This window comes from Alosa sapidissima, chromosome 9 (assembly GCF_018492685.1).
Source record: "Alosa sapidissima isolate fAloSap1 chromosome 9, fAloSap1.pri, whole genome shotgun sequence".
In the NCBI taxonomy this organism is placed as follows: domain Eukaryota; kingdom Metazoa; phylum Chordata; class Actinopteri; order Clupeiformes; family Clupeidae; genus Alosa; species Alosa sapidissima.
In genome coordinates, this window is record NC_055965.1 from 757,047 (window position 1) to 778,816 (window position 21,770).

General features: G+C 40.5%; 1 protein-coding gene across 4 annotated transcripts in view; it reads left to right on the forward strand.

The window, feature by feature from the left end:
• Window positions 1-3,762: 3,762 nt before the first annotated feature.
• Window positions 3,763-21,770, forward strand: part of LOC121719307 (serine/arginine-rich splicing factor 7-like) — a 64,613-nt gene continuing 46,605 nt past the window's right edge. For 2 of the 4 annotated variants that reach the window (XR_006034232.1, XM_042104784.1), the window contains exons 1-3: window positions 3,763-3,935; window positions 10,864-11,044; window positions 20,803-20,979. Coding sequence is in view for 2 of the 4 variants with exons in the window: in XM_042104784.1 (XP_041960718.1) it covers window positions 3,917-3,935; window positions 10,864-11,044; window positions 20,803-20,979 (377 nt within the window). In the remaining 2 variants the exon portion in view is untranslated. Of the gene's footprint in view, window positions 3,936-10,863; window positions 11,045-20,802; window positions 20,980-21,231; window positions 21,696-21,770 lie in introns of all 4 variants that reach the window. The other 2 variants (XR_006034231.1, XM_042104783.1) reach the window with 2 other exon arrangements.

Consider the following 21,770-nt stretch of genomic DNA (forward strand, 5'->3'; position numbering starts at 1 on the left):
TTGGGATTTGGTTACAAATATAACCCAAACATTACATACATTTAACCGCACAGTTGTGTCAAAATAACACAGCAAACTGGGTTAAGATAACTCAATGCTGCCCCATTTTACTCAGCATTTTTTAGAGTGTAGAATGCATCAACTGCAGGTGCTTATTCATTTTGGAGTTAGCAAATACAAGGGCATCGTGAACGCTGCCGGGCTATTTTAGCTGAAACTGTAGGCCTAGGTAATCGCACACAGCTTGGACGTTTATGTGTGTGCCATCGATAGCTCCTATACACTGAGGTATACCATTGAAAGAAATGGCAGGTAAGGTCCGCTATGGCCGGCTCAGTCAGTGGCAGGGTGATGTATTCGGAACTATTTTACTGCCATTCCAACTGTCAGTTGACGGGAGTCATAGTTGATGACGACTGTGTTCACATTCTCGTTTCTCCCCCAAAGAACTCACGGTTGGAATGAAAAAGACGCAGAAAATGGCGTCATTCACACTAACAGACTAACAGATTAACAATGGAGTAAAGTTTTAAAAACAGCGGGAGTAGGCAAATTTACATAGGCCTATGCACCCACGTGTGAGTGCTTCCTTGTCTCAGCACGCAATGTCATTAAGAAAGAGCTTGCCACAGCAAAGATGCACATAGTATATGTTTATATTGTCTTTATAACCGAATTTAAAGCACCTAGGCTCTCAAACGTCTATCAACAAAAGCAAACAACAAATGTTAATAATTATGAGGCTACCATTATTAAAATGATAACCATGATAACAGATTGTCTGCCTAATACCATATGGTTGTGTTTCGCAAGTAAATACATGTAGCAAATAGGCTATATGGAATAAATCTCTTATTTCTCTCAAGTCCTGTTGGAAAATGAAATATGGATCTCCATAAAGTTGGTCAGCAGCAGGAAGCATGAAGTGCTCTAAAACTTCCTGGTAGACAGCTCCGTTGACCCTGGACCTCAGAAAACACAGTGGATCAACACCAGCAGATGACATGGTACCCCAAACCATCACTGACTGTGGAAACTTTACACTGCTCAAGCAACGTGGATTCTGTGCCTCTCCTCTCTTCCTCCTGACTCTGGGACCTTGATTTCCAAAGGAAATGCAACATTTACTTTCATCAGAGAACATAACTTTGGACCACTCGGCAGCATTCCAGTTCTTTTTGTCTTTAGCCCAGGTGAGACGCTTCTGACACTGTCTCTTGTTCAAGAGTGGCTTGACACAAGGAATGTGACAGCTGAAACCCATGTCTTGCATTCGTCTGTGCGTAGTGGTTCTTGAAGCACTGACTCCAGCTGCAGTCCACTCTTTGTGAATCTCCCACATCTCCACATTTTTGAATGGGTTTTGTTTCACAATCTTCTCCAGAGTGCGATTGTCCCTATTGCTTGTGCACTTTTTTCTACCACATCTTTTCCTTCCCTTCGCCTCTCTATTAATGTGCTTGGACACCGAGCTCTGTGAACAGCCAGCCTCTTTAGCAATGACCTTTTGTGTTTTGCCCTCCTTGTGCAAGGTGTCAATGGTTGTCTTTTGGACAACTGTCAAGTCAGCAGTCTTCCCCATGATTATGTAGCCTACAGAACAAGACTGAGAGACCATTTAAATGCCTTTGCAGGTGTTTTGAGTTAATTAGCTGATTAGAGTGTGGCACCAGGTGTCTTCAATATTAAACTTTTTCACAATATTCTAATTTAGATACTGAATTTGGGGTTTTCATTAGTTGTCAGTTTATCAAAATTAAAAGAAATAAACATTTGAAATATATCAGTCTGTGTGCAATGAATGAATATAATATACAAGTTTTAACCATAACCATAACCAACAAGTTTCACTTTTTGAATGTAATTACTGACATAAATCAACTTTGTCATGATATTCTATGACCAGCACCAAGTCCATAATTTATCTAGTTACGACCTCAATAGACAAACAAGGGAAACAAAAGACGCCGGATAAATCTATGACTCCTTTATTATGAAAACACAAAGGAATTATATCTGTATAATGGTGCATTCAGAGCACCTCGGAATAACAAGGACCGCCCCCATGGCTACTTTGTTTTTCCGACAGCAAGTGTTCATGTGCTTTGCTATCGGAATGTGTGACAAACACGGATGCCACAACAAAGGTTAAAACATACACTCACTAATCCTAAACAAACAACTGTATTTGCTTAAAATATAGTGTAAGATGCTCGTGAAAGAAAGATATGCAGCTTTCAAGTGACAAAAACGGCAAATTCCCAAGTTCACATTAAAACTGTTGGACATGAAAGGCCACATGGACTACAAACGAACTACAACATGACGACAAAAGTGATGACGAGCCCTTAACTGCAACTCTGTTAGCAAAATCTAGCCCCAGTTTCCAACCTCTGACTCACACATTAAGTGACGTGAATTATGATATTGATAAAATTCCTGTCAAAATGTCTTCCTTTCATCGTCAAGCCTTCCTCTCGTGGTGCCTCATCTACAAACACAATTTCTCTCCTCACAAATATTACATTTGGAACAATAAGGATATCCTTTTCAAGCGTAAATCTCTCTTCTTAGAACAGTGGTTCAACAACAATATTATTTGGGTAGATCAGCTATTTAATAGGGATGGCCTACTTTTCACTTATGATGAATTCCTTTCTGAATACAATATCCCTGTAACACCAGGTGACTTTGCTAGAGTTTTTGGAGCCATTTCATCTGGTGTGTGTATGCTATTTAGGTCCCAACCAAGAATTAGTTATGAACAAATGTTCTTACTCTCTCCAACCCACACTGAAGTGGGCAGAGCATGTTTGTCAAATGAATTCGGTGTCAGCAGACTAATGAGAGCTCTAGGCCTATGAGGGATGTGGCTGCTGCTCCTTCTGCAGTGTCGTGTTGGAATCAGCTTGTGGATGGGGTTAGGTGGAGGAGGGTTTGGGTTCTTCCTAACAAATACTGTATTACTAATAAGGTTAAGGAAGTCTCATTTAAACTCATTCATAGAATTTACCCAGCTAAGTCTTATATTGTAAAGAGATACAAACTAGATATTGATATGAATTGTAGCTTCTGTCACACCCGTCCGGAAAGTTCTGTACATTTATTTTGGCACTGCCCCTTCACTCGCAAATTCTGGCAAGATTTTTGTATTTTTATTTCAGAAAATAAAGGTGAAAAATTTGTGCTGTTTTGGAAATGTATATTGTTTGGCTTGTCAAAAGTTGATTCCAAAGAAAATGCACACACATACATAATTAATCTATTTATTCTCTTAGCTAAATTTCACATTCATAAGTGTAAGTTTATTGGTAGCAAGCCCTCTTTTATGGCCAATAAGAATGAGCTTAAACAGTACATTAATCAACTTCAATTCTGTCATAACCCAAAGCAATACGAACTGTTACAGTAGTAGCCTGTACATTTAGTTTTGGTTAAGCTTTGTGATCTCTTATTATAACCTTCCCTAGCGTCTGAATTGCATACATGTTTTTTTGTCTTTATCTATGTAATATTGAATGTTTCATGGTACCTTCGTGATTTTTAACTTGTACTATGTTTGTTGATGTATCAATGTTTATTCATAATAAAAAATAAAAAAATTAAAAAAGTGACGTGAATGACGCGGAATGATGATGTTTTCACTCGGAGAAAGGTTTTTCCGAAGCCCATGAAGGTAACTTCAACAAGCCTCGTCCCTTGAGCTTTAACAACTGCTCCAAGCGTGTAGATGTCGCCGCGTCATAGTGGCAAAGTGACGCATGCGCAACTCACATCTGCACTCGACTCACATCGGGTAGCGACAACGTTTAAAGACTTTGGGAAAGCAAAGTGGGTTATACAGCCACTGGGTGGGTGACAGCCTCCACGTTTTGACTGATGATCGTATACAATATAGCCTACACTGCGCTGCGCCATGTCAAGATACGGTCGTGGTAAGTTAACTCCCAATGCTCTAACAAAGTGACGTTAACGTTAACGAAGCCGAAACATGATGAAAAGAAAAACGGATAGCAGCCTAGAGCAGCTAATAGCGGTTGAGTTTGCACCAGACAGCTGATCTGTGGGAAACTATATAGGTTACTCAAAGTTGTTGATGGACTGACAGGCTAGCAAATTAACGACACATTGGCAGTAAGGATGTAACCTATTCTTTCACACAACCACACGTCACAGACCACTTGGAGGTTATGGTTATGGACGCTTGTCCAAAGCGACACATAAATACAAAACAATATAGCCTAGGCCTATTAATAGGCTAGGCTACTTACATTTAACAGGGCACAAATTAAAGGGGAACTTGGCAACTATTTTAACGTAATAAACCCGTTTAGAAATCATTTGGATGGTTAAATGACCTGTTCCGGTGAAAATGGTGACTTTTCCCGTTGCCCCTAGCGTCCCCAGGCGGAAAACCAACCTTGCAACATTGCGACTACCGTCCCGAAAAAGAAAAGTGAGAAACAAGAAACTCGTTTTAAATCGTGTTTCTTACCTTGTAACATCCACATTGTCTGCCAAACTTATGCTAACCGTTTTGCTAGCTTGTAAACAAATCCATGTGCTTTATCGTTACCTTTTTCCACAGTTTGAAATAGCATAATGCACAATTTCTCCAGTAGAGGCGGAAATCCTGCCAAGTTTCCCTTTAAGATGTTGGTCAGACTATAATAAGGAGAATATCAATGATAAACAACAATGTCAATTCAATAGTCTGTCATTCCGTGTCAAATCAGGCAAAATCCAGGAGGTTGCAGCACCGACTCCGATTTTCCTCAAAGTTTGTCTAGCCTATACACAATGTTCAGGTCCCATAACTAAAACCTGTAAAATATTTTTGTTCATTTTCTAAAACAATTCTATTGTTTTCACAATAGTTTTGTCCTTGATTGTTTACACTCTCTAAGGCCTTATCTTGGAGGCCATGTTTGAACATTCATATCTTAAAAAGTATTATTCCTAGCCTGACCAAACTTTGTAGAATTGAAGACAAAAATGTTCTCAGTAGGCCTACGATTCAACCATTAAAAGTTTGTACCACAATGTCATTGGTTTCATAGAAGTCCCTAGTTTCAGAAAAAACATGCAAAAAAAAAGTGATATTGATGGTCTCAAAACTCCTTTATTGTGACACACCTGCCATCAATCAGTATTTTCTCTAGAAATGTAATCCTTTGTTAATGTTGTCCCAAAATGTTAAGTCACAAAAACAAAAGGCCATGACAATAAATAAGGATAAAAACAAGGCATGTTTGTATTTTTGTGTCATTTTTGTGCAACTGAAATGATATGTGGGGTAGCTAGTAGGACCATAAAAATCTATGTGGAAATAGCTAAGTATATGGACATTTAGTGTGTAAAGTACCATTATTGTCCAAGCCCCATTCACAGAAATGCATGTAGTTACAGGTGTTTTGGTAACACCAAAATAAACATTTACAATAAAAAAATAGATTTTAGCGCCCCCTCAGGTGAAACACATTTTGCATCAGTGTCATGGTGCCCTTAATTATACAGGTTTTGAAATTAACTATATCACAATGATATTACATTTTTAAAGTCAGACAAGTGAGTGTTTAATGCATACAGTTTTGGTTGTATAGATTTTAAGGTTTTGTTGGGTATTTGACATGGTTGCTAGGTATATGACATGGTTGCTAGGCTGTTGCTAGGGTACTTGAGGTGGTTGCTAGGCTGTTGCTAGGTTAGTTGTGGTGGTTGCTATTAAGCTTCATAATGAACAGTGATATTGAGAAGCATAAAAATTACACATGAACTTGGAAATTAATTGGTTTAATGGACAACTATCCTTGAGGGATCAGATAATAGTTTATTTTTGTAAATTGTAAATCAGGTTTATAGGCCAAGTATACTTGCATACAAGGAATTTGGTCGCTGCATTTATCCCATCTGTGAATTAGTGAACACACAGTGAGGTGAAGTACCAGAGCAGTGAGCTGCCTTTCTACAGCGGCGCTTAGGGCAGCTTAGGCGCTTGCTCAAGGGCACTTCAGCCATGGATGTGGGTGGGGGAAGTGGTTGAGCACTGCTCTCCCATGGTCGGGGATTGAACCGGCAACCCTTCGGTTCCAAGCTCAAAGCCCTAACCAGTAGGCCACGGCTGCCTCCGTGTTTTTTTAAAACCAATGTAAAGTCCATCTGAGTTGACAAGGTCAATGTAGGAACATTTTACATTCAAAATGACTATTGCATCCCGGTGACACCCAACGACCTAAGCCACCATCACCTCACGCCCTGCCCCCGTCTGACGCCTCCTTGCCTGTGCCTGTTGAGGTGTCCACGACTCTGGCAACCTTGATAGGGACATCAAGGAGGTGGTCATCCTCCAGCCCCCACCCCCACACCCCCTCAATACCAGTGCAACACTCACCTCCATTATCACAGGCTATCGTACCCCCACCATCACTGGATATTGCACCCCTCCCCCACATGGCGATCACGAACAATGAGGTGACAACGACCTCAGTCAACAGCCATCAGACACACAGATCCCAGATGCACCCCTCCCCCTCCCCTCCCCTTACACCCCCCATCATCACAAAAGATCAAGTGAGAGCCCAACTAAAGAAGCTGCGCATCAATAAAGCAGCGGGGCCTGACAGACTGTGTCCAAGGCTACTCAAGGCCTGTGCTGCTGAACTGGGGGAGCCACTGAAGCACATCTTCAATTTGAGCCTACGCCTTGGACAAGTTCCATCACTGTGGAAGACATCATGTCTCACCCCTGTCCCTAAGAAGCCACACCCTAGTGAGCTTAATGACTATAGACCTGTCGCTCTTACATCACATGTCATGAAAACAATGGAGCGACTGGTCTTAGGTATGCTCAGACCCCAGGTACGCCATGCACTAGACCCGTTACAGTTTGCATACCAGGAGAAAGTGGACGTGGACGATGCCATCACTTATCTTCTACACAGGACACATTCTCACCTAGACAAGGGGAAAAGTGCTGTGAGAATCATGTTCTTTGATTTCTCAAGTGCTTTTAACACCATCCAACCCCTCAGACTGGGAGACAAGCTCTTGCAGATGGGTGTGGACGCTCACCTGGTAACCTGGATTACAGATTACCTGACCGAGCGACCACAGTTCGTCAGACTGAAGAACTGTCTCTCTGACACTGTGATCAGCAGCACCGGAGCGCCACAGGGAACTGTGCTCTCTCCAGTCCTGTTCACCCTGTACATATCTGACTTCTGCTACAACACCGAGTCATGCCACATGCAGAAGTTTTCTGACGATACTGCAATTGTGGGGTGTATCAGGAACGGGCAGGAGGAGGAGTACAGGAGCCTGGTGGAGGACTTTGTGCAATGGTGCAAACTCAATCATCTTCAACTCAACACTTCAAAGACCAAGGAGATGGTGGTGGATTTCCGCAGGTCTAAGCCCACTCTGCTACCAGTCCCCATTAATGGGGTCAATGTGGAGGTGGTAAGCACCTACAAGTATCTGGGTCTCCACCTGGACAATAAACTGGACTGGTCAGCCAACACTGATGCACTCTACAAGAAAGGGCAGAGCAGGCTGTACTTCCTGAGGAGGCTGCGGTCCTTCAATGTGTGCAGCAAGCTCCTCAGGATGTTCTATCAGTCTGTTGTTGCCAGCGTCCTCTTCTATGCAGTGGTATGCTGGGGAGGAAGCACAAAGAAGAAGGATGCGGGGCGAATTGACAGGCTGGTAAGGAAAGCTGGCTCTGTAGTGGGAGCTGAACTGGAGTGCATCACTTCACTATCTGACAAAAGGACCCTGAACAAACTGATCAACATCTTGGACAATGAATGTCACCCACTCCACAGCACTATTGTTAAGCAGAAGAGTCTGATCAGCTGGAGACTTCGCTCACTGCCTTGCACAACAGACAGACTGAGGAAGTCATTTGTCCCCAGGGCCATTGAACTGTTCAATGCTTCACTTAAGGGAAGAGGAGAGATAGACTTCTCTGCACAGTCTGTCTGCCTCTTCACCCCCTCCATGTTTGGATACTATCTGTCCACTAGCCACTTTTTACCACTGTCTTTCTGCCTCACTGTTTGCGTGCTATATTAGCACATTAGCACATATGCATAACCCCTCCCTGCATGCCACAGCCGAACTGTGGCCACACTTATACCTTTTCTTAAAATAGTTATATACAGGGCTTAAAATTCATTTTTCAAAATGGGGGGGAATTCCCCCCTTAGGTTATTCATGTAGGGGGGATTTACACAATTTGGGGGGGAGGGGGGGTCGATTCTGATACCAAGTCAAGAATTGCGATTTCAATACTTCGATACTTTTAAAAAAAAAGTGTTTGATTTTGGGGCCCCCACCACCCTGACGTCTTCAGTAATATATACTGTAATGGGATCATTCACAACAGTGGACATCCTAGATTCTGCTTGACTCTCTCCACACACACAAATACACACTGAAAATGATAGCTTATGTGATATGTTTCTATCATATATTTTTGAATTCATATAGAGTGTATTTATTTAATAATGCATTTTTTAAAGTATAGCATTTTACTAGTAATTACTATAGTAGCTAAACATATTTAGTAATTTGAATGCCTCATATTGACGTTTAACCTATAACACTTAGGCATATCTTTAATGTGGTGTGTAGGTCCAATTGAGTGCACATTGGTGATGAGTAGGTGTAATTCAGTGCCTGTCACTTTAAGAAAATACCTGAGAGTAATTCTATGGAGTAATTAGCCCCCCTTCAACCTGACGGTTTTAGGCTGTAGTCGCTAGTGAATAAAAGTTGTGCATAGTGCGGTATGTGTATGCAAATCATTATGTTTTCTATGTCATTAGATACAATAAATGTTCAAAAAACTAACATGTCGAAGACAATCTTTCTGGGATCAAGTGTTGACGTGACCTGAGCTAGCAGGATAGTTACCAAGGAGCTCTTTCCAGATGTAAAAGTTTGCCATGGTAGCGTAGCCTATTTGCGTAAGCACAAAGTGGCTCTCTCTCTCTCTCTCTCTCTCTCTGTCTCTCTCTCTCTCTCTCTCTCTCTCTCTCCGTGTGTGTGTGCGTCTGCATGAGGCTATGTTCAATTCAACTCGGTAGTTGATCAGTCCGGTCAATAGCACCGCATTCACGCCACTTAATGATTAGGCTATATTAACGTCATCAGACAGGCTGTAAAAGTGTATGCGGGAATTTCTCGCATTATGATGGCTAGAGTTGCGGGACTTGAACAAATTATGCGCAATACCCGCAATCCCGCAGTGAAATTTAAGCCCTGATATATATAGATATATAGACTTATTCTTGCACTGTTGGACCTACTCATTTGCACTATCACCATGACCACTATCACCGTGACACTCACTCACTCACTCACACAGAGCACCTTACATTACCTTACTATGCACAGAGAATCACAGGCTCAGTCCCTGCCTCAGTCATTGCAAGCGCCTCTTGATTGATTAATCACCACTATGTGGATACTGCTTTTAGAATTGATTTAGATTAAGTGTTAGTATAATTTGTAATATTAGTATATTTAGTATATTCTTTATCCTTACTGCTTAGTTGTGTTCTTATATTATATACTTTTAATTACTTTTTCTGCTGTTAGTGAATGTGTGTGTGTTGTCTGTATGCTACTGAGACCTTGAATTTCCCCTGGGGATCAATAAAGTATCTATCTATCTCTATCTATTGAACCTTCACAAATACCAAGGGTAACAGGCGACTCACATGTTCCTCTTCAATGAAATCCATCACCTTGGATATACAGTGCCTATAAAAAAAGTATTCACCCCCCCCCCCCCCCCCTTGGATATTTCCCCTTTTACTACTTTTATAAATCAATTTAATTTGTCCTTTTTTAACAATAATTTACAAAAATCCCTCTTTAATGTCAAAGTGAAAGCTTTGGATATTAAATACGCAAAAAAAAAGTGCATGTTGTGTGTGATGTCTGTATGCTACTGAGACCCTTGCATTTCCCCTTGGGGATCAATAAAGTATCTCTATCTATCTATCTATCTATCTATCTATCATTATTCATTAAAAAGTCTGACGGTGTTGACTAAAACTCAAGACACAAGTTCAATCAACACAAAAGTACATTAAAACATTTACAATTTGTAACGTTTGATACTGATGAAATTATTGACTTAACTGTAAATTATTATCATTATGATAAATTTTATATTACTTTTACTTATTTTTAAGGTATGTTAAAGTGAGGAGACCTGCTGTATTTGTTGTGCATGCTTTGTTGTGCTATCCTTGTCCTGATTAAGATTTTTTGTCGTTTTTTTCATGTTTTGTCCCAGATCTCAAGAATCACTAAACATGTATTTTAGTTTGTGTGAGTTAGTCTACACAGCTATGAAGAAAATTAAGAGACCACTGCACATTTTTCTGATGTCATATGAGTTGACAGTCATATTCAAATTTGACCTGTGCAGTCAGGTAGCAGTAATTATAGGTCTAGTTAGGACTGCAACGATTAATCGATTAGTTGACTATTACATTAATTGCCAATTATTTCGATAATCGATTATTCGGTTTGTGTCATTTTATTATAGAAAACACATAAACATGATCTCATTGAAGCTTCTTATACTTGAATACTTACTCCTCTGACAGTGAACTAAATTATGGTGTGTGGATAAAACAAGGCATTTGAATACATAATCTTGGGCTTTGGGGGAAAAAAATGAACGCCATTTTTTAATTATTTTCTGGCATTTTATCGATCAAACAACTAATCGATTAATCGAGAAAATGTTATTACGTACCTTCTTTAGGGACAATGGGGCCTAATAAAAAGTGATGTTTTGGCCACAATCAGCGTTGTATTAACTTTTCTATGTGTTTGTTACAGAGACTAAGGTATATGTTGGTAACCTGGGCACAGGTGCAGGGAAAGGAGAGCTAGAGCGAGCGTTTGGATATTATGGGCCATTGCGAACTGTGTGGATTGCTAGGAACCCCCCAGGGTTCGCCTTTGTGGAGTTTGAAGATCCCCGGGATGCTGAAGATGCTGTCCGTGGCCTTGATGGCAAGTACGTAAGTGGTGGATTTTCCCTCATTTGCCACCATGGTGATGAGACCCTCTCACACACATTCAAATATAGTAGTACTGTGAAGTGTTTTGCTCTCATAGAACACTCATCTTTAGGCCCTTTTGCACTATAGGAACTTTTTGCCATTCCTAGAATCCCCCCATTGTGTATGTTCGTATATGCTTACCTCGTGCTATCAGCTATTGTGCTATCAGGTTTGCAAACATTCATTCACAACAGCTCACATCCTCCACCAAGATAATTAATTAAATAATCAGCTGGATTTTTATACCTGGATAGACCTAGTAGTTTCTTGATCACGGTGTATTTTTCACAATAAACTAATTAAATTAATTTAATAAATGATTTTATTGTTCAAAACATCAGCAAGAGTAAACTGTTTCAACCATATTGTTTCAAAATGAACAATAGTAGCCTATAAACGAGGCAACTGATTTGCAATGCATGCTGGGAAGTAAATAAAGCTGAATTACGAGGGAACCTCAACGTGAAATGGACACTTCCATATCTGAACACAGTTCCGGTGCACCACAAAAATCAGCCCCCGTTATGATGACAGACTTACTCCTCAGACTCCACCAAGCGCGCCGGAAGCACCGGTGCAGGGGGTGCGAACGCACCCCCACTTTTCAGGGGTAAAAAAAAAAAAGGGCAGTTGTTGACCACAACACCGACACGACATCGCACAGTGGTTCCCAAATGGGGGTACGTGAAGGCACTCCAGGGGATACGTGAGATTTTAACCCTTCAAAGCCGATTGACGCAAAGTGCGTCAAAAAACACACCCTTTCTTCTCTGTTACATTGCTCCGCAATTGTTCATAGCAGCGAGAAGCCTTTATTGCGTGACAGCAGAAGTGGGGCTTTCCAACGAGATCACGCACGTTAAAGTATGAAGAAAAAAAATAATGAAATTAAATCAAATTGCATCATATTTACAGTCTCTGCGTTCACCTGCGCACCCATTACTCTCGTTTGAATTACTCGCAAACCCGTGAACGCATATGGCAAGCATATCAGATAAAAGAGGAGACATACTTGGTACCAAAGGGCTATCCATTGGTACCAAGTATGTCGATCCTTCTGGCTTATGAAAACAGACGAAGTGACTGCAAAATAATAACGTCATGTACAAAAAACAACTGCACACCCATTACTCTCGTTTAAATTACTCGCGGACCTGTGATCGGATAGATATGCCACGCATGTCAGATGAAAGAGGAGACACAGAGCTATCATTTGATACCAATCATCCTGAACATCCTTCTGGGTTATAAAACAGACGAAGTGACAGCAAAATAATAACTTCATATAGCTCGACTTACCTCACGTTTTTCTCTGTTTTTGTGGCAAAGCATGTTTATAATCCAACGCTATTGTGTGTTTCTCTATGGCAAAGAATGTTCATAATCCGGTTTTGAGATCCTAGCAAATTCCTGCATGGCATTCAATTCAAGGCTCTCACATTGCATCCCAATTTGTTCGACAAAGAAACACCTTTTTTGCCTTTACTTTGTTCATGGCAATGCAGTAAAAAGTTGTAGAGAATCATGAGTGCAGACAGGCACACACAGGCTTACATGTAAACTCGGGTCAAGTTAGGTCAGATCAGTTTGTGTTACAAATATGGAGCGCAGAAAGGTCATTTTTAATCACTAATTAATGTATAACATGATTACAGTCAAACATAAAGGGAACAGGCACAGTTGGGTAACTAGTGTCGTTTTCTTACGGGGATAAACAGTGACCTTTTACGCTAACCTTCAAAATGTAGCAAGTAGGTTACGTGCAGATCTTTTCATCACAGTCATTGACAAGGCTTGGCTACGTGCACAGGACAGAAAATGGAGATTGTGATCATTATTATTGTAGGCTATAGACTACCTCCTTTATTCCTTGAATGGAAATTCCGGTTATGCTGGTGTGTCTGTGTCTGCCAATATCAGGCGCAGTTTATTTTAGCAGATTATTCATTTAGAACTTGTAGCCTAGATTAATTCACTCTGTGCGTAAAAAGACGCTACTTGCAGTCCAATCAGCTTGAATGAAACCACCCGAAATCACTACACAGTACCTAACATAATGACAATTTTTGTTAGACTCTTTTTTAAAATTATTATTAGACTATCTTATATCGTAATATCCCACGTGAAAACGTGCGTGAATAGTTGGCCTCTGGAATTTTCAAAATTGTCTCGGGGAACCCAGCCCGAAACCAGCTTTTTTTTTTTTTTTTGCACCCCCACTTTCAAACTCGTTCCGGCGACGCTGGACTCCACTGATGATGATATAAAAATGCTACTTAATAAATCCTTCATGGAACGTTCCTAAAGGTGATTTTATGGTTGACAAAAATAAGCAGTAAGACATAAAGGGAACGTTCTGGGGACATTCAATAAAGGATCAAAAATGTGTCCTTGATATAACAGTCAGAGAATGTTCCCTAATGGAAAACAGCTGTAAGATGACGTAACAAGAATGTTCCCATACATTGACTAATCTGTGGCGGGGCGCCACAAAATAAAAACCGGCCGCCACACATTAATGTTCTATGTTGTACTATTTAAGATAAGATAAAATCCATTCCATGAGCTGCGCTTTAAGCACGTAGCCTTTCCTTGCCCTGCTCCGCTCTCTCTCGTAAAGAGCTCGCTGCCCCCACCTCTGCATGTGCGATTGCTGAAGGATTGTTGTTGCCACATAGAAGCATTGCATAGAAGACTGCGGGCTAAATTGCTATTAAATCCGTTTAGCATAGTGACTGCGCAAAATTGCTGCACAAATTTGTTTAAAACTGCTGCATTAAAGTTAGCTCTGCTAAGGTCTTATCACAACATAGTACATTGAGGAGACTACACTAAGTTAAGTTATGCAATCAAGCCGTATCTCAAAGCTAACGTTAGAATACTGTTTGGATGTCGAGTTTAGCATGCTTACTTGTTTGTCAATTTTGTTACTCATGCAGGGCTCATTTTATTGACTCTGACACTGAATGTTTGCAAAATCCCGATGTAAATGGAAAAGTGTTTTCCAAGACTCAAAAGTGTTTGTCGCAAGAAGAAGTACGAACCTTTATTTTAACTAACTACGTAGAAAATGTTATGAATTGCATCCACACATCAGCAGCCTTTTAACGGTGTTACAATTGCAAGGGTTCCCTCACGAACATCTTAGGGGCCGTTTACACGACGCCGGTTTTTGTGAAACCGGTGAGGTTTTGTTAACGGTTACGCCTTGCGTACACGACGCCGGCAGTTTAGGAGACTGAAACCGTTTTTGAAACCGGCTTCCGAAGTGGGAATTTTTGAAACTGCCGGCTAACTTTCGCCGTGTAGATGCCTGTAGGTGCGAAGCCGGCAATTTTATGACAACATAGCCCCACGTCTCAACTCAGCCACAGCACTCAACCTGACACGCTGCTTGTCAAAACAAACCAAACCATTTATTTATCATATTAAAATGTTTTTTCTTTCCCCTGTCATAATTTATGTGCACAATGTAGCCTATCAGCCTTTTGTGGCTAAGTTAGAAGCACACGTTAGCTTAACTTATGTTAACTAACTACATGTTAGTGTTTTCTCCAGTAGTGCTCAGACCTAATGCAATGCGTAGGCTAGGCATTTGAAATTTCACATAGCAGTCACATACCTTGAAAATGAACTTTATTAGTTTAACAGTTGAATTGAAAACCGAATTGTCTGTAGTCTCCTTATTTCATGCGACTGCTTAACAAACTGTTTCAACAATGTTTTCTTCTACATGATTCTTCGTAAACGTGAGCTTCTGCACGGCCGGCGCCATCGACTGGTCTGGCATATGCACTACAGCACATTTAGCCGGTTACACCTCTGTGTGTGCACGCAAGTTTTTCTTTACCGGTGTCGTTAAAGGTGTGAAAGCGGTAAGAGAAAATTCACCCGGCGGTTTCGTGTAGACGTAGCCTTAAAGTGACAGGCACTCAATTACACCTATATACTACCAAGACAAGCTTAACCCCCCCCCCCCCCCCCTTCCAAGTCATGCTACTGCCACAAATTCAATCACACAAAACACAAATATACAAAACAATATCTTTTGAGAAGGCCCCCAGAACGTCTTCTAAAGGTTTATTGTGTGTGACCTTCAGTAAACCTTTAGTCACACTTTTTTCTATAGTTTGGCTGGTCCTGCGACTTATAGTCAGGCGCGACTTATAAATGAAAATATATATAATTGAACATGTTTTTAAATGTAAAAAAAATGTTAATTCATATTAACTGAAATGAACCCTATATGAAACATTACCGTCTACAGCCGCGTGAGGGCGCTGTCAAATGCAGTTCTGCACACTTTCAGTCAGAGATTAGTGCTTGCAGTATGCCTGAAACACAAGTGAATATCTAAATTCTGAAATTATGGCTGGGATTCTATTTATAGCCGGCCCTCAGATTCAGACAAATAAAGGCCAGTTATAATTGCCTACATTGTTTCGATTTAACTCATAAAAGAGCTGCTCTTAATATTTTATATTGTTGGTTGGTTTAATATTGTTGCCAATGAAAAGTCACTGTCCTACACCATGGGTCTGTTCGAAACGGGAAAAACTACTGCCTTTTAAGATATCTAACTAGGAAGTGAGGCAGCAAGTTTTAAAAAAACAAAAAAACGCTGAAATCACCGATGTGGAAGTATTTTGTTGTTCATTCAAGTCAATTAACACTAACTTACCCAACTTAGCAAGTGAATAGATGATCTAGTTTCAGTCGAAAATTACCTTACATTGTGCATATTCCATGAACACTAACCTTGGGTCTCTTCGGAGTGTGCTGAAACAATCAAATTATCATTCTGTGTTGTTTCATTTCACTATGTTCACGCCTATGCGTAAAGATGCCCTGCCACACGTATTTCATTACTTTGTGGTAATGTCTGAAGTTCTGCCATGGACATTTTTTGTGGAAAACATGCTTTGGTTACCTTGTTTCAAGCCATCCTAGCGTGGTATTGAAAGCCTGCATGAAGACTCGGCTCGATTTGCGCCAGTCCTCATTAATATTTAACGAGCTAAGCTGCTTGACTCTTGGCTAACAGCTAGTAATTTTCGTCCATAACATGACAGCCGTTATCAACTAATTTTAGCTTCATGGCATGAACTTAGCTTGGCTAGCGAGTGCTAGCATTGTCCAAATGTGCATAAATAAAACCTGCTAGGCTAGCGAGTTCATTAAACCTGTATTGTTGAAGTTCTATTTGTGCATAGCGCACAAGTCCGTTGACATTCGGCCATACTTGCATAGGCCTACGAAAACTGTCACAGAGCTAAATGAATTTTGTGGGCACGGTCTCAACTGGGCGAGCTCATGAATAGTAATGAGCTCATCAATTCCACGTCAATCTGAAGAGGTTTTGCAATTGGCCTAATTTCTCCGCTTATTTCTTTTCATTGGCTAAAGCTGACAGAGGAGTTAGCTGTTCATTTTCACATTCACGACATAGCACAAACACATATGGACCTAACATGTTTAAAAAAAAAATACAAGTAAAAACGGTTATGTGTGGCAGGGCACCTTTAATGTTTGTTCTGTTTACAACTTTGCCATTGGAACTGTTTTAAAATAAAATGTGGTTTCAAAATAAAAGCCCCCGAAACAGAATAGGAAAAGGCCAAAAAAAAAGCAAATGGCATAAGGAATGCATTAATAGTAATAATTGAAAATCAAATGAAATTGTGACTTTAAAATCAAAAATTAAATCGAATCAAGGATTTGGAGAACCAAGACAACCCTACTCACAATATTTGAATTCAATTTCAATTTAATATCACTTATAGAGCGCCAAAATATTACACATGTCTAATGGCGCTTTACAGAGTGTTAAACAATCAGAGAAGGCCCATGAGTAACAGGGATGAGGGAAAAACTCCCTAGAATTGGGTACATGTAGGATAAAAACCTTGAGCAGATCCACGACTCAAGGGCCTGACCCATCTGCCTAGGGTCAGTACAGAACAGTAATGTCTGTTAGGTGTAGAGAAAAGAACATGTGTTTAAAGCCACCTGAGGTGTATGTTACAAAGATGTGGGATGGTTACATATCCAGTATGATAATGCATGAATCTTATTTAGTGTCAGAAAGTTCAAAAAGTCCAGTGTAGGAAGTGAATTGTCCAAGGGACTAGGAGTTGTCATAAGGCAAGAAGTGGGTCGTTAGGCTGCCAGGAATCCAGGCAGGAGGACAGCAATAGGCGATGATGGGGCAGTCGTAAGAAGGGACTTCAGTTGAGATAAGTGAGATGAGGGCCAAACACAAGGATGGCTGGTGACTGGTAATGGTATACCTCACAAGTGAGGCAAGGGGGAAGAGAGAGGGATATAGAGCGGGTTAGTATTACTATAAATAAAAATGGTTAAGTAATATAATTGGTACTAGTGTTATACCATAGTGAGAGTTAAGAGGGAAGTGGAGAGAGGGGAGAGGAGGGGTTTTACGGCGTGACACATGAAAACTCCATGACAGCGCTATGCTATAGCAGCATAACTAAGGCATGGTGAAGGGTAGTCAACACCAGCGCAGGTATGGTCAGTGACCACCGTCGCACGCATGATTGGGGTGCCAGTCACACAAGGACACAGCAGGGTGGTCCATTCAAAAAAAAAACCTGAGGTGGTTGAAGTTCCACACTGCACCATACCTAACTATGGAAGGCACTAAAGAGGTATGTTTTAAGTCTAGACTTAAAAATAGGGATGGTGTCTGCTAATCAAATAGAGGGAGGGAGATTATTCCAGAGGAGGGGTGCGTGGTAGCAAAAAGCTGCCTCCTACTGTAGTTTTTGAGATAATCACTACAAAGAATAATCACTTCTATCTCTCTCTCTCTCTCTCTCTCTCACAATCTCTGTCTCTGAGCCTGTGTTCTCTTTGTTCTTTGTGTTTCATAATGTTGTTCTCCACACTGTTTTTTGAGTGTGAGGGCTCATACCACATTTTGATTTTGTTATTTGGGTAACGCTTTAGAATAACATGTGCTTATTAGGTATTAACAGTGCATAATAAGCAGTTAACAATTCATTACTAACAGTTAGTTAACTGTTGTTATCCTTTAATAACATTAACTAACTGTTAACATGCAGCTTGTAAGTGTTAATAAGCAGCCTTTTAAGTTACTTACAAGCATATTTGTTAACAGTTGTAAGTGTTAACAAGCAGCTTGTTAATGGTGTATAAGACAAAGAGGTGGATAACTAATACGCTCACAGCAACAATTTTGAAGGTGTATTTCTCACAGCTAAACCAAGCTAGATGGAGAGATACAGTATATAGAGAGATAGAAGGTTGGGCTTGTTGGAACTATAGGCTACATGGTCCTCGCTTTAGATTGGGGGGCTGCAAAATTTACTACAAATAGGTAAGAAAGGTCTTATAAGCGTATTAGTTATCCACCTTTTTGTCTTATACACCATTAATAAGCATTAACAAGCTGCTTGTTAACACTTACAACTGTTAACAAATATGCTTGTAAGTAACTTAAAAGGCTGCTTATTAACACTTACAAGCTGCATGTTAACAGTTAGTTAATGTTATTAAAGGATAACAACAGTTAACTAACTGTTAGTAATGAATTGTTAACTGCTTATTATGCACTTTTAATACCTAATAAGCACATGTTATTCTAAAGCGTTACCGTTATTTGTTATGTAGGATGGCTAATTAAACATGCCTGGAATGCGTCAATAGTGTTACTTTTTTATGATGGGGGTACGTGAGCCGAGTCAGGATGTAGAGGGTGGTCCGCGGGGAAAAAAGTTTGGGAACCGCTGGTCTAGCAGATAAACTGAAGATGAAGACTCCAGAAGGGTATGGCAGGGACTACAGATGATCACTGGGTACAAGACTAAACAGACAGCTCAAGATGTAGACCCCCAGCTCCCAGATAGGCTTAATGAATTTTACTGCAGATTTGATTGCCCTCGACTCGACACAGCCCCTGCATAGGACATTTTCAAAATGTGATGTCTTGTCTGTGTCCTTTTTGCAACTAAATAGGAGATTTGCAGATTGTCACATTCTGTTTTTATTAACATTTTACACAGTGTCTAACTTTTTCTGTTTTGGGGTTGTAGGAATGTCAACAACAATCCAGCCGTTTTAGCAACTTTTATGCGGGTACCCGGCCCGTTGCAAGACTCCAGCTCAATGCCAACAACAGAGCGAGCTTACCTTACCAGCCTGTTCAGTCACCCAGCAAATACACAACAACTCCCCCCTTCCCCCCCAACGCACACACACACCAAACCCACACACCAACCCCCCCCATACACACACACCATTTCATCACACACAAAACATACCCCCTCCCCACACACACACACAGGTACACCCCCTCCCGAACACACCCCATTACCCCCCCCCCCCCCCCCCCCACACACACACACACACACTCACACACACCATTTCATGTAGTTTCTTGACCGTCAACGTTGACCAACAGGCCCTTTCCAGTCGGGAAAAATGCATTCAGTACTTGGCAATATCGTGGAAAACAAGAATGTGTATGTCGTGTGCAAATTGTATAAAAAGTAATCAGATTACGTTATATGTTTTGATTACAAAAATTGGCATGTGATCTGTAGTTAGTAATGGATTACATTTCGAAGTAATCTGACCCAACCCTGTATAAATACCAGTGTAAAATAAGACAGCAACTTTTCTAAGCATAAACATAGGCGAAGCACTGCTACTTGGGCAGAGTTGCATGCAGCACCTGAAAAGTCTGCTTTTACTTTTACTCCATGAATTTCCCCTTGGGGATCAATAAAGTGTCTCTCTCTCTCTCTCTCTCTCTCTCTCTCTCTCTCTCTCTCTGTGCGTGCTTGGCTGAGTGAGTGAGTGAGTCACTGCACGCACACAGAAGAGTAGGGTATGTATTAGAGGTGGGTGATATGGACAAAAAGTAATATCTTGCTATTTTTTGTGATTTTGACGATAACGATAATTAGTCGTTATCCTTTATGTGCCTAATGTGACCTTTTAACCAAATCAACCAATGCACTTTGACACATTTCCAGTTCTGCCCCCAGCTACATTAGAGAAGATAGATTGGCCTAACAATTTCCCAAGAGAGAGTCTGAAGCTGAAGTTCCTTTCAAAAGAAATCATGTAGGCTAGCATTTCAAGTTACAGAATAGAAACAAATGCGTTAACTTATGGCTAATGTATATGAGAAATTCCATAGAGATGCTAACGGTTAGCATAATCAATAAAAGTAGATATAGTAGTAGAGCGAACTTCAGTCCATTTACATAAGGGTTACATTAGAAGAGTTCTTTATTTACTTTTTTTTTTTAACTGAACGAAGTAGCCGCACAAAATAAACATTAGGTGTGTGACTGACAACGTGGACCCATTAGCTATCATGTGACTTGCTCTGCTGCAGCCAGGGGCTTCTCTTGCATCTCCTGGATTTAGTGAATGTATGCAGTTTCAATGCATGATCTTGAGTGTTTTCCCCCCTTATTTAAATACTCGATAATGTCAATTTGCACATTGTTAAAACAACAATCACAATACAGTATATATCGCCCACCCCTAGTATGTATCATCTTATCTAACTCGGTAAGATGGCGAATAAGCTAATTTCCCAAAATGTTGGCATGTTCCTTTAACAGAATGTTCTGATTTCTACTGTCTTTTCTAATCTTCTAATGCAATTCTGTATTAAATTATTATGTGAATGCCTTCTCTTGTGTTTCTCAATTAGGGTAATCTGTGGCTCTAGACTGCGTGTTGAGCTTTCCACTGGGACTCCCCGCAGGTCGCACTATGATAGGCCACCAACCCGTAGGCCCTTTGATCCAAATGACCGTTGCTATGAGTGTGGTGAGAAAGGGCACTATGCTTATGATTGTCACCGTTACAGTCGTCGGCATCAAAGCAGGTAATCTCATCCAAATTCTGGATTATTTAAAAATAACTAAACTTAACTTTATTTTGAAATTGCTTGGTTAGTTATTAATGTTGAATAATGTGAATGTACAGAGATGTTCCTATATATTTCTTTCTTGTTATTGTTAACAAGATCTGTACTTCCCCTATGTTAATACTAGTTTTTTTGCAAATATGTGTTGCTGAAATGTTTTACTCTGCAAATTACATTTTGAATGACTCATCGTGGTCCAAAACCTTTCAGGTCATCGTTTGATTCAGAATGTCACAATCCTTTACGATTCAATGAGGCATCTAGCAAATCCCACTCTATTGGTTGTTTCTATGACCAGAGCCCTTTTCCGCTTGACTCCTCCCCTGAGGCACCAGCCACTGATAATGGCACTTTACCCATTCAGAAAGGGCCCAAGCAAAATTGCCCTGCTCCAGACCAGCTCATCAGCCACAGTCAATTTGGTTTTCAATTTGGGTCCCTACGGTTTTGTAAGCAGAGCTACAAGACATGGTGGGCTGCAGTCCATCTTCACCTAGAAAAATCGGCATGCACCTCTATCAAGTCTCAATCAAGCAATTTGGCTGTCAGTATGATCATCGTTAGAAATCAGAAGATCTCGACTAGATGCCTGAGGTCGGCTGATAGATACTTCTAGAACGCCTAGATCTGCTAGACCTTTGGCGCAAAGAAGGGCTCCCCTGCAAACTTGCAAGGTTTATTTTAAATACCAATTAATATATCTTCTTTTCTTAATCTTTACTTCATCTCAAGTCAAATATAATTATTCT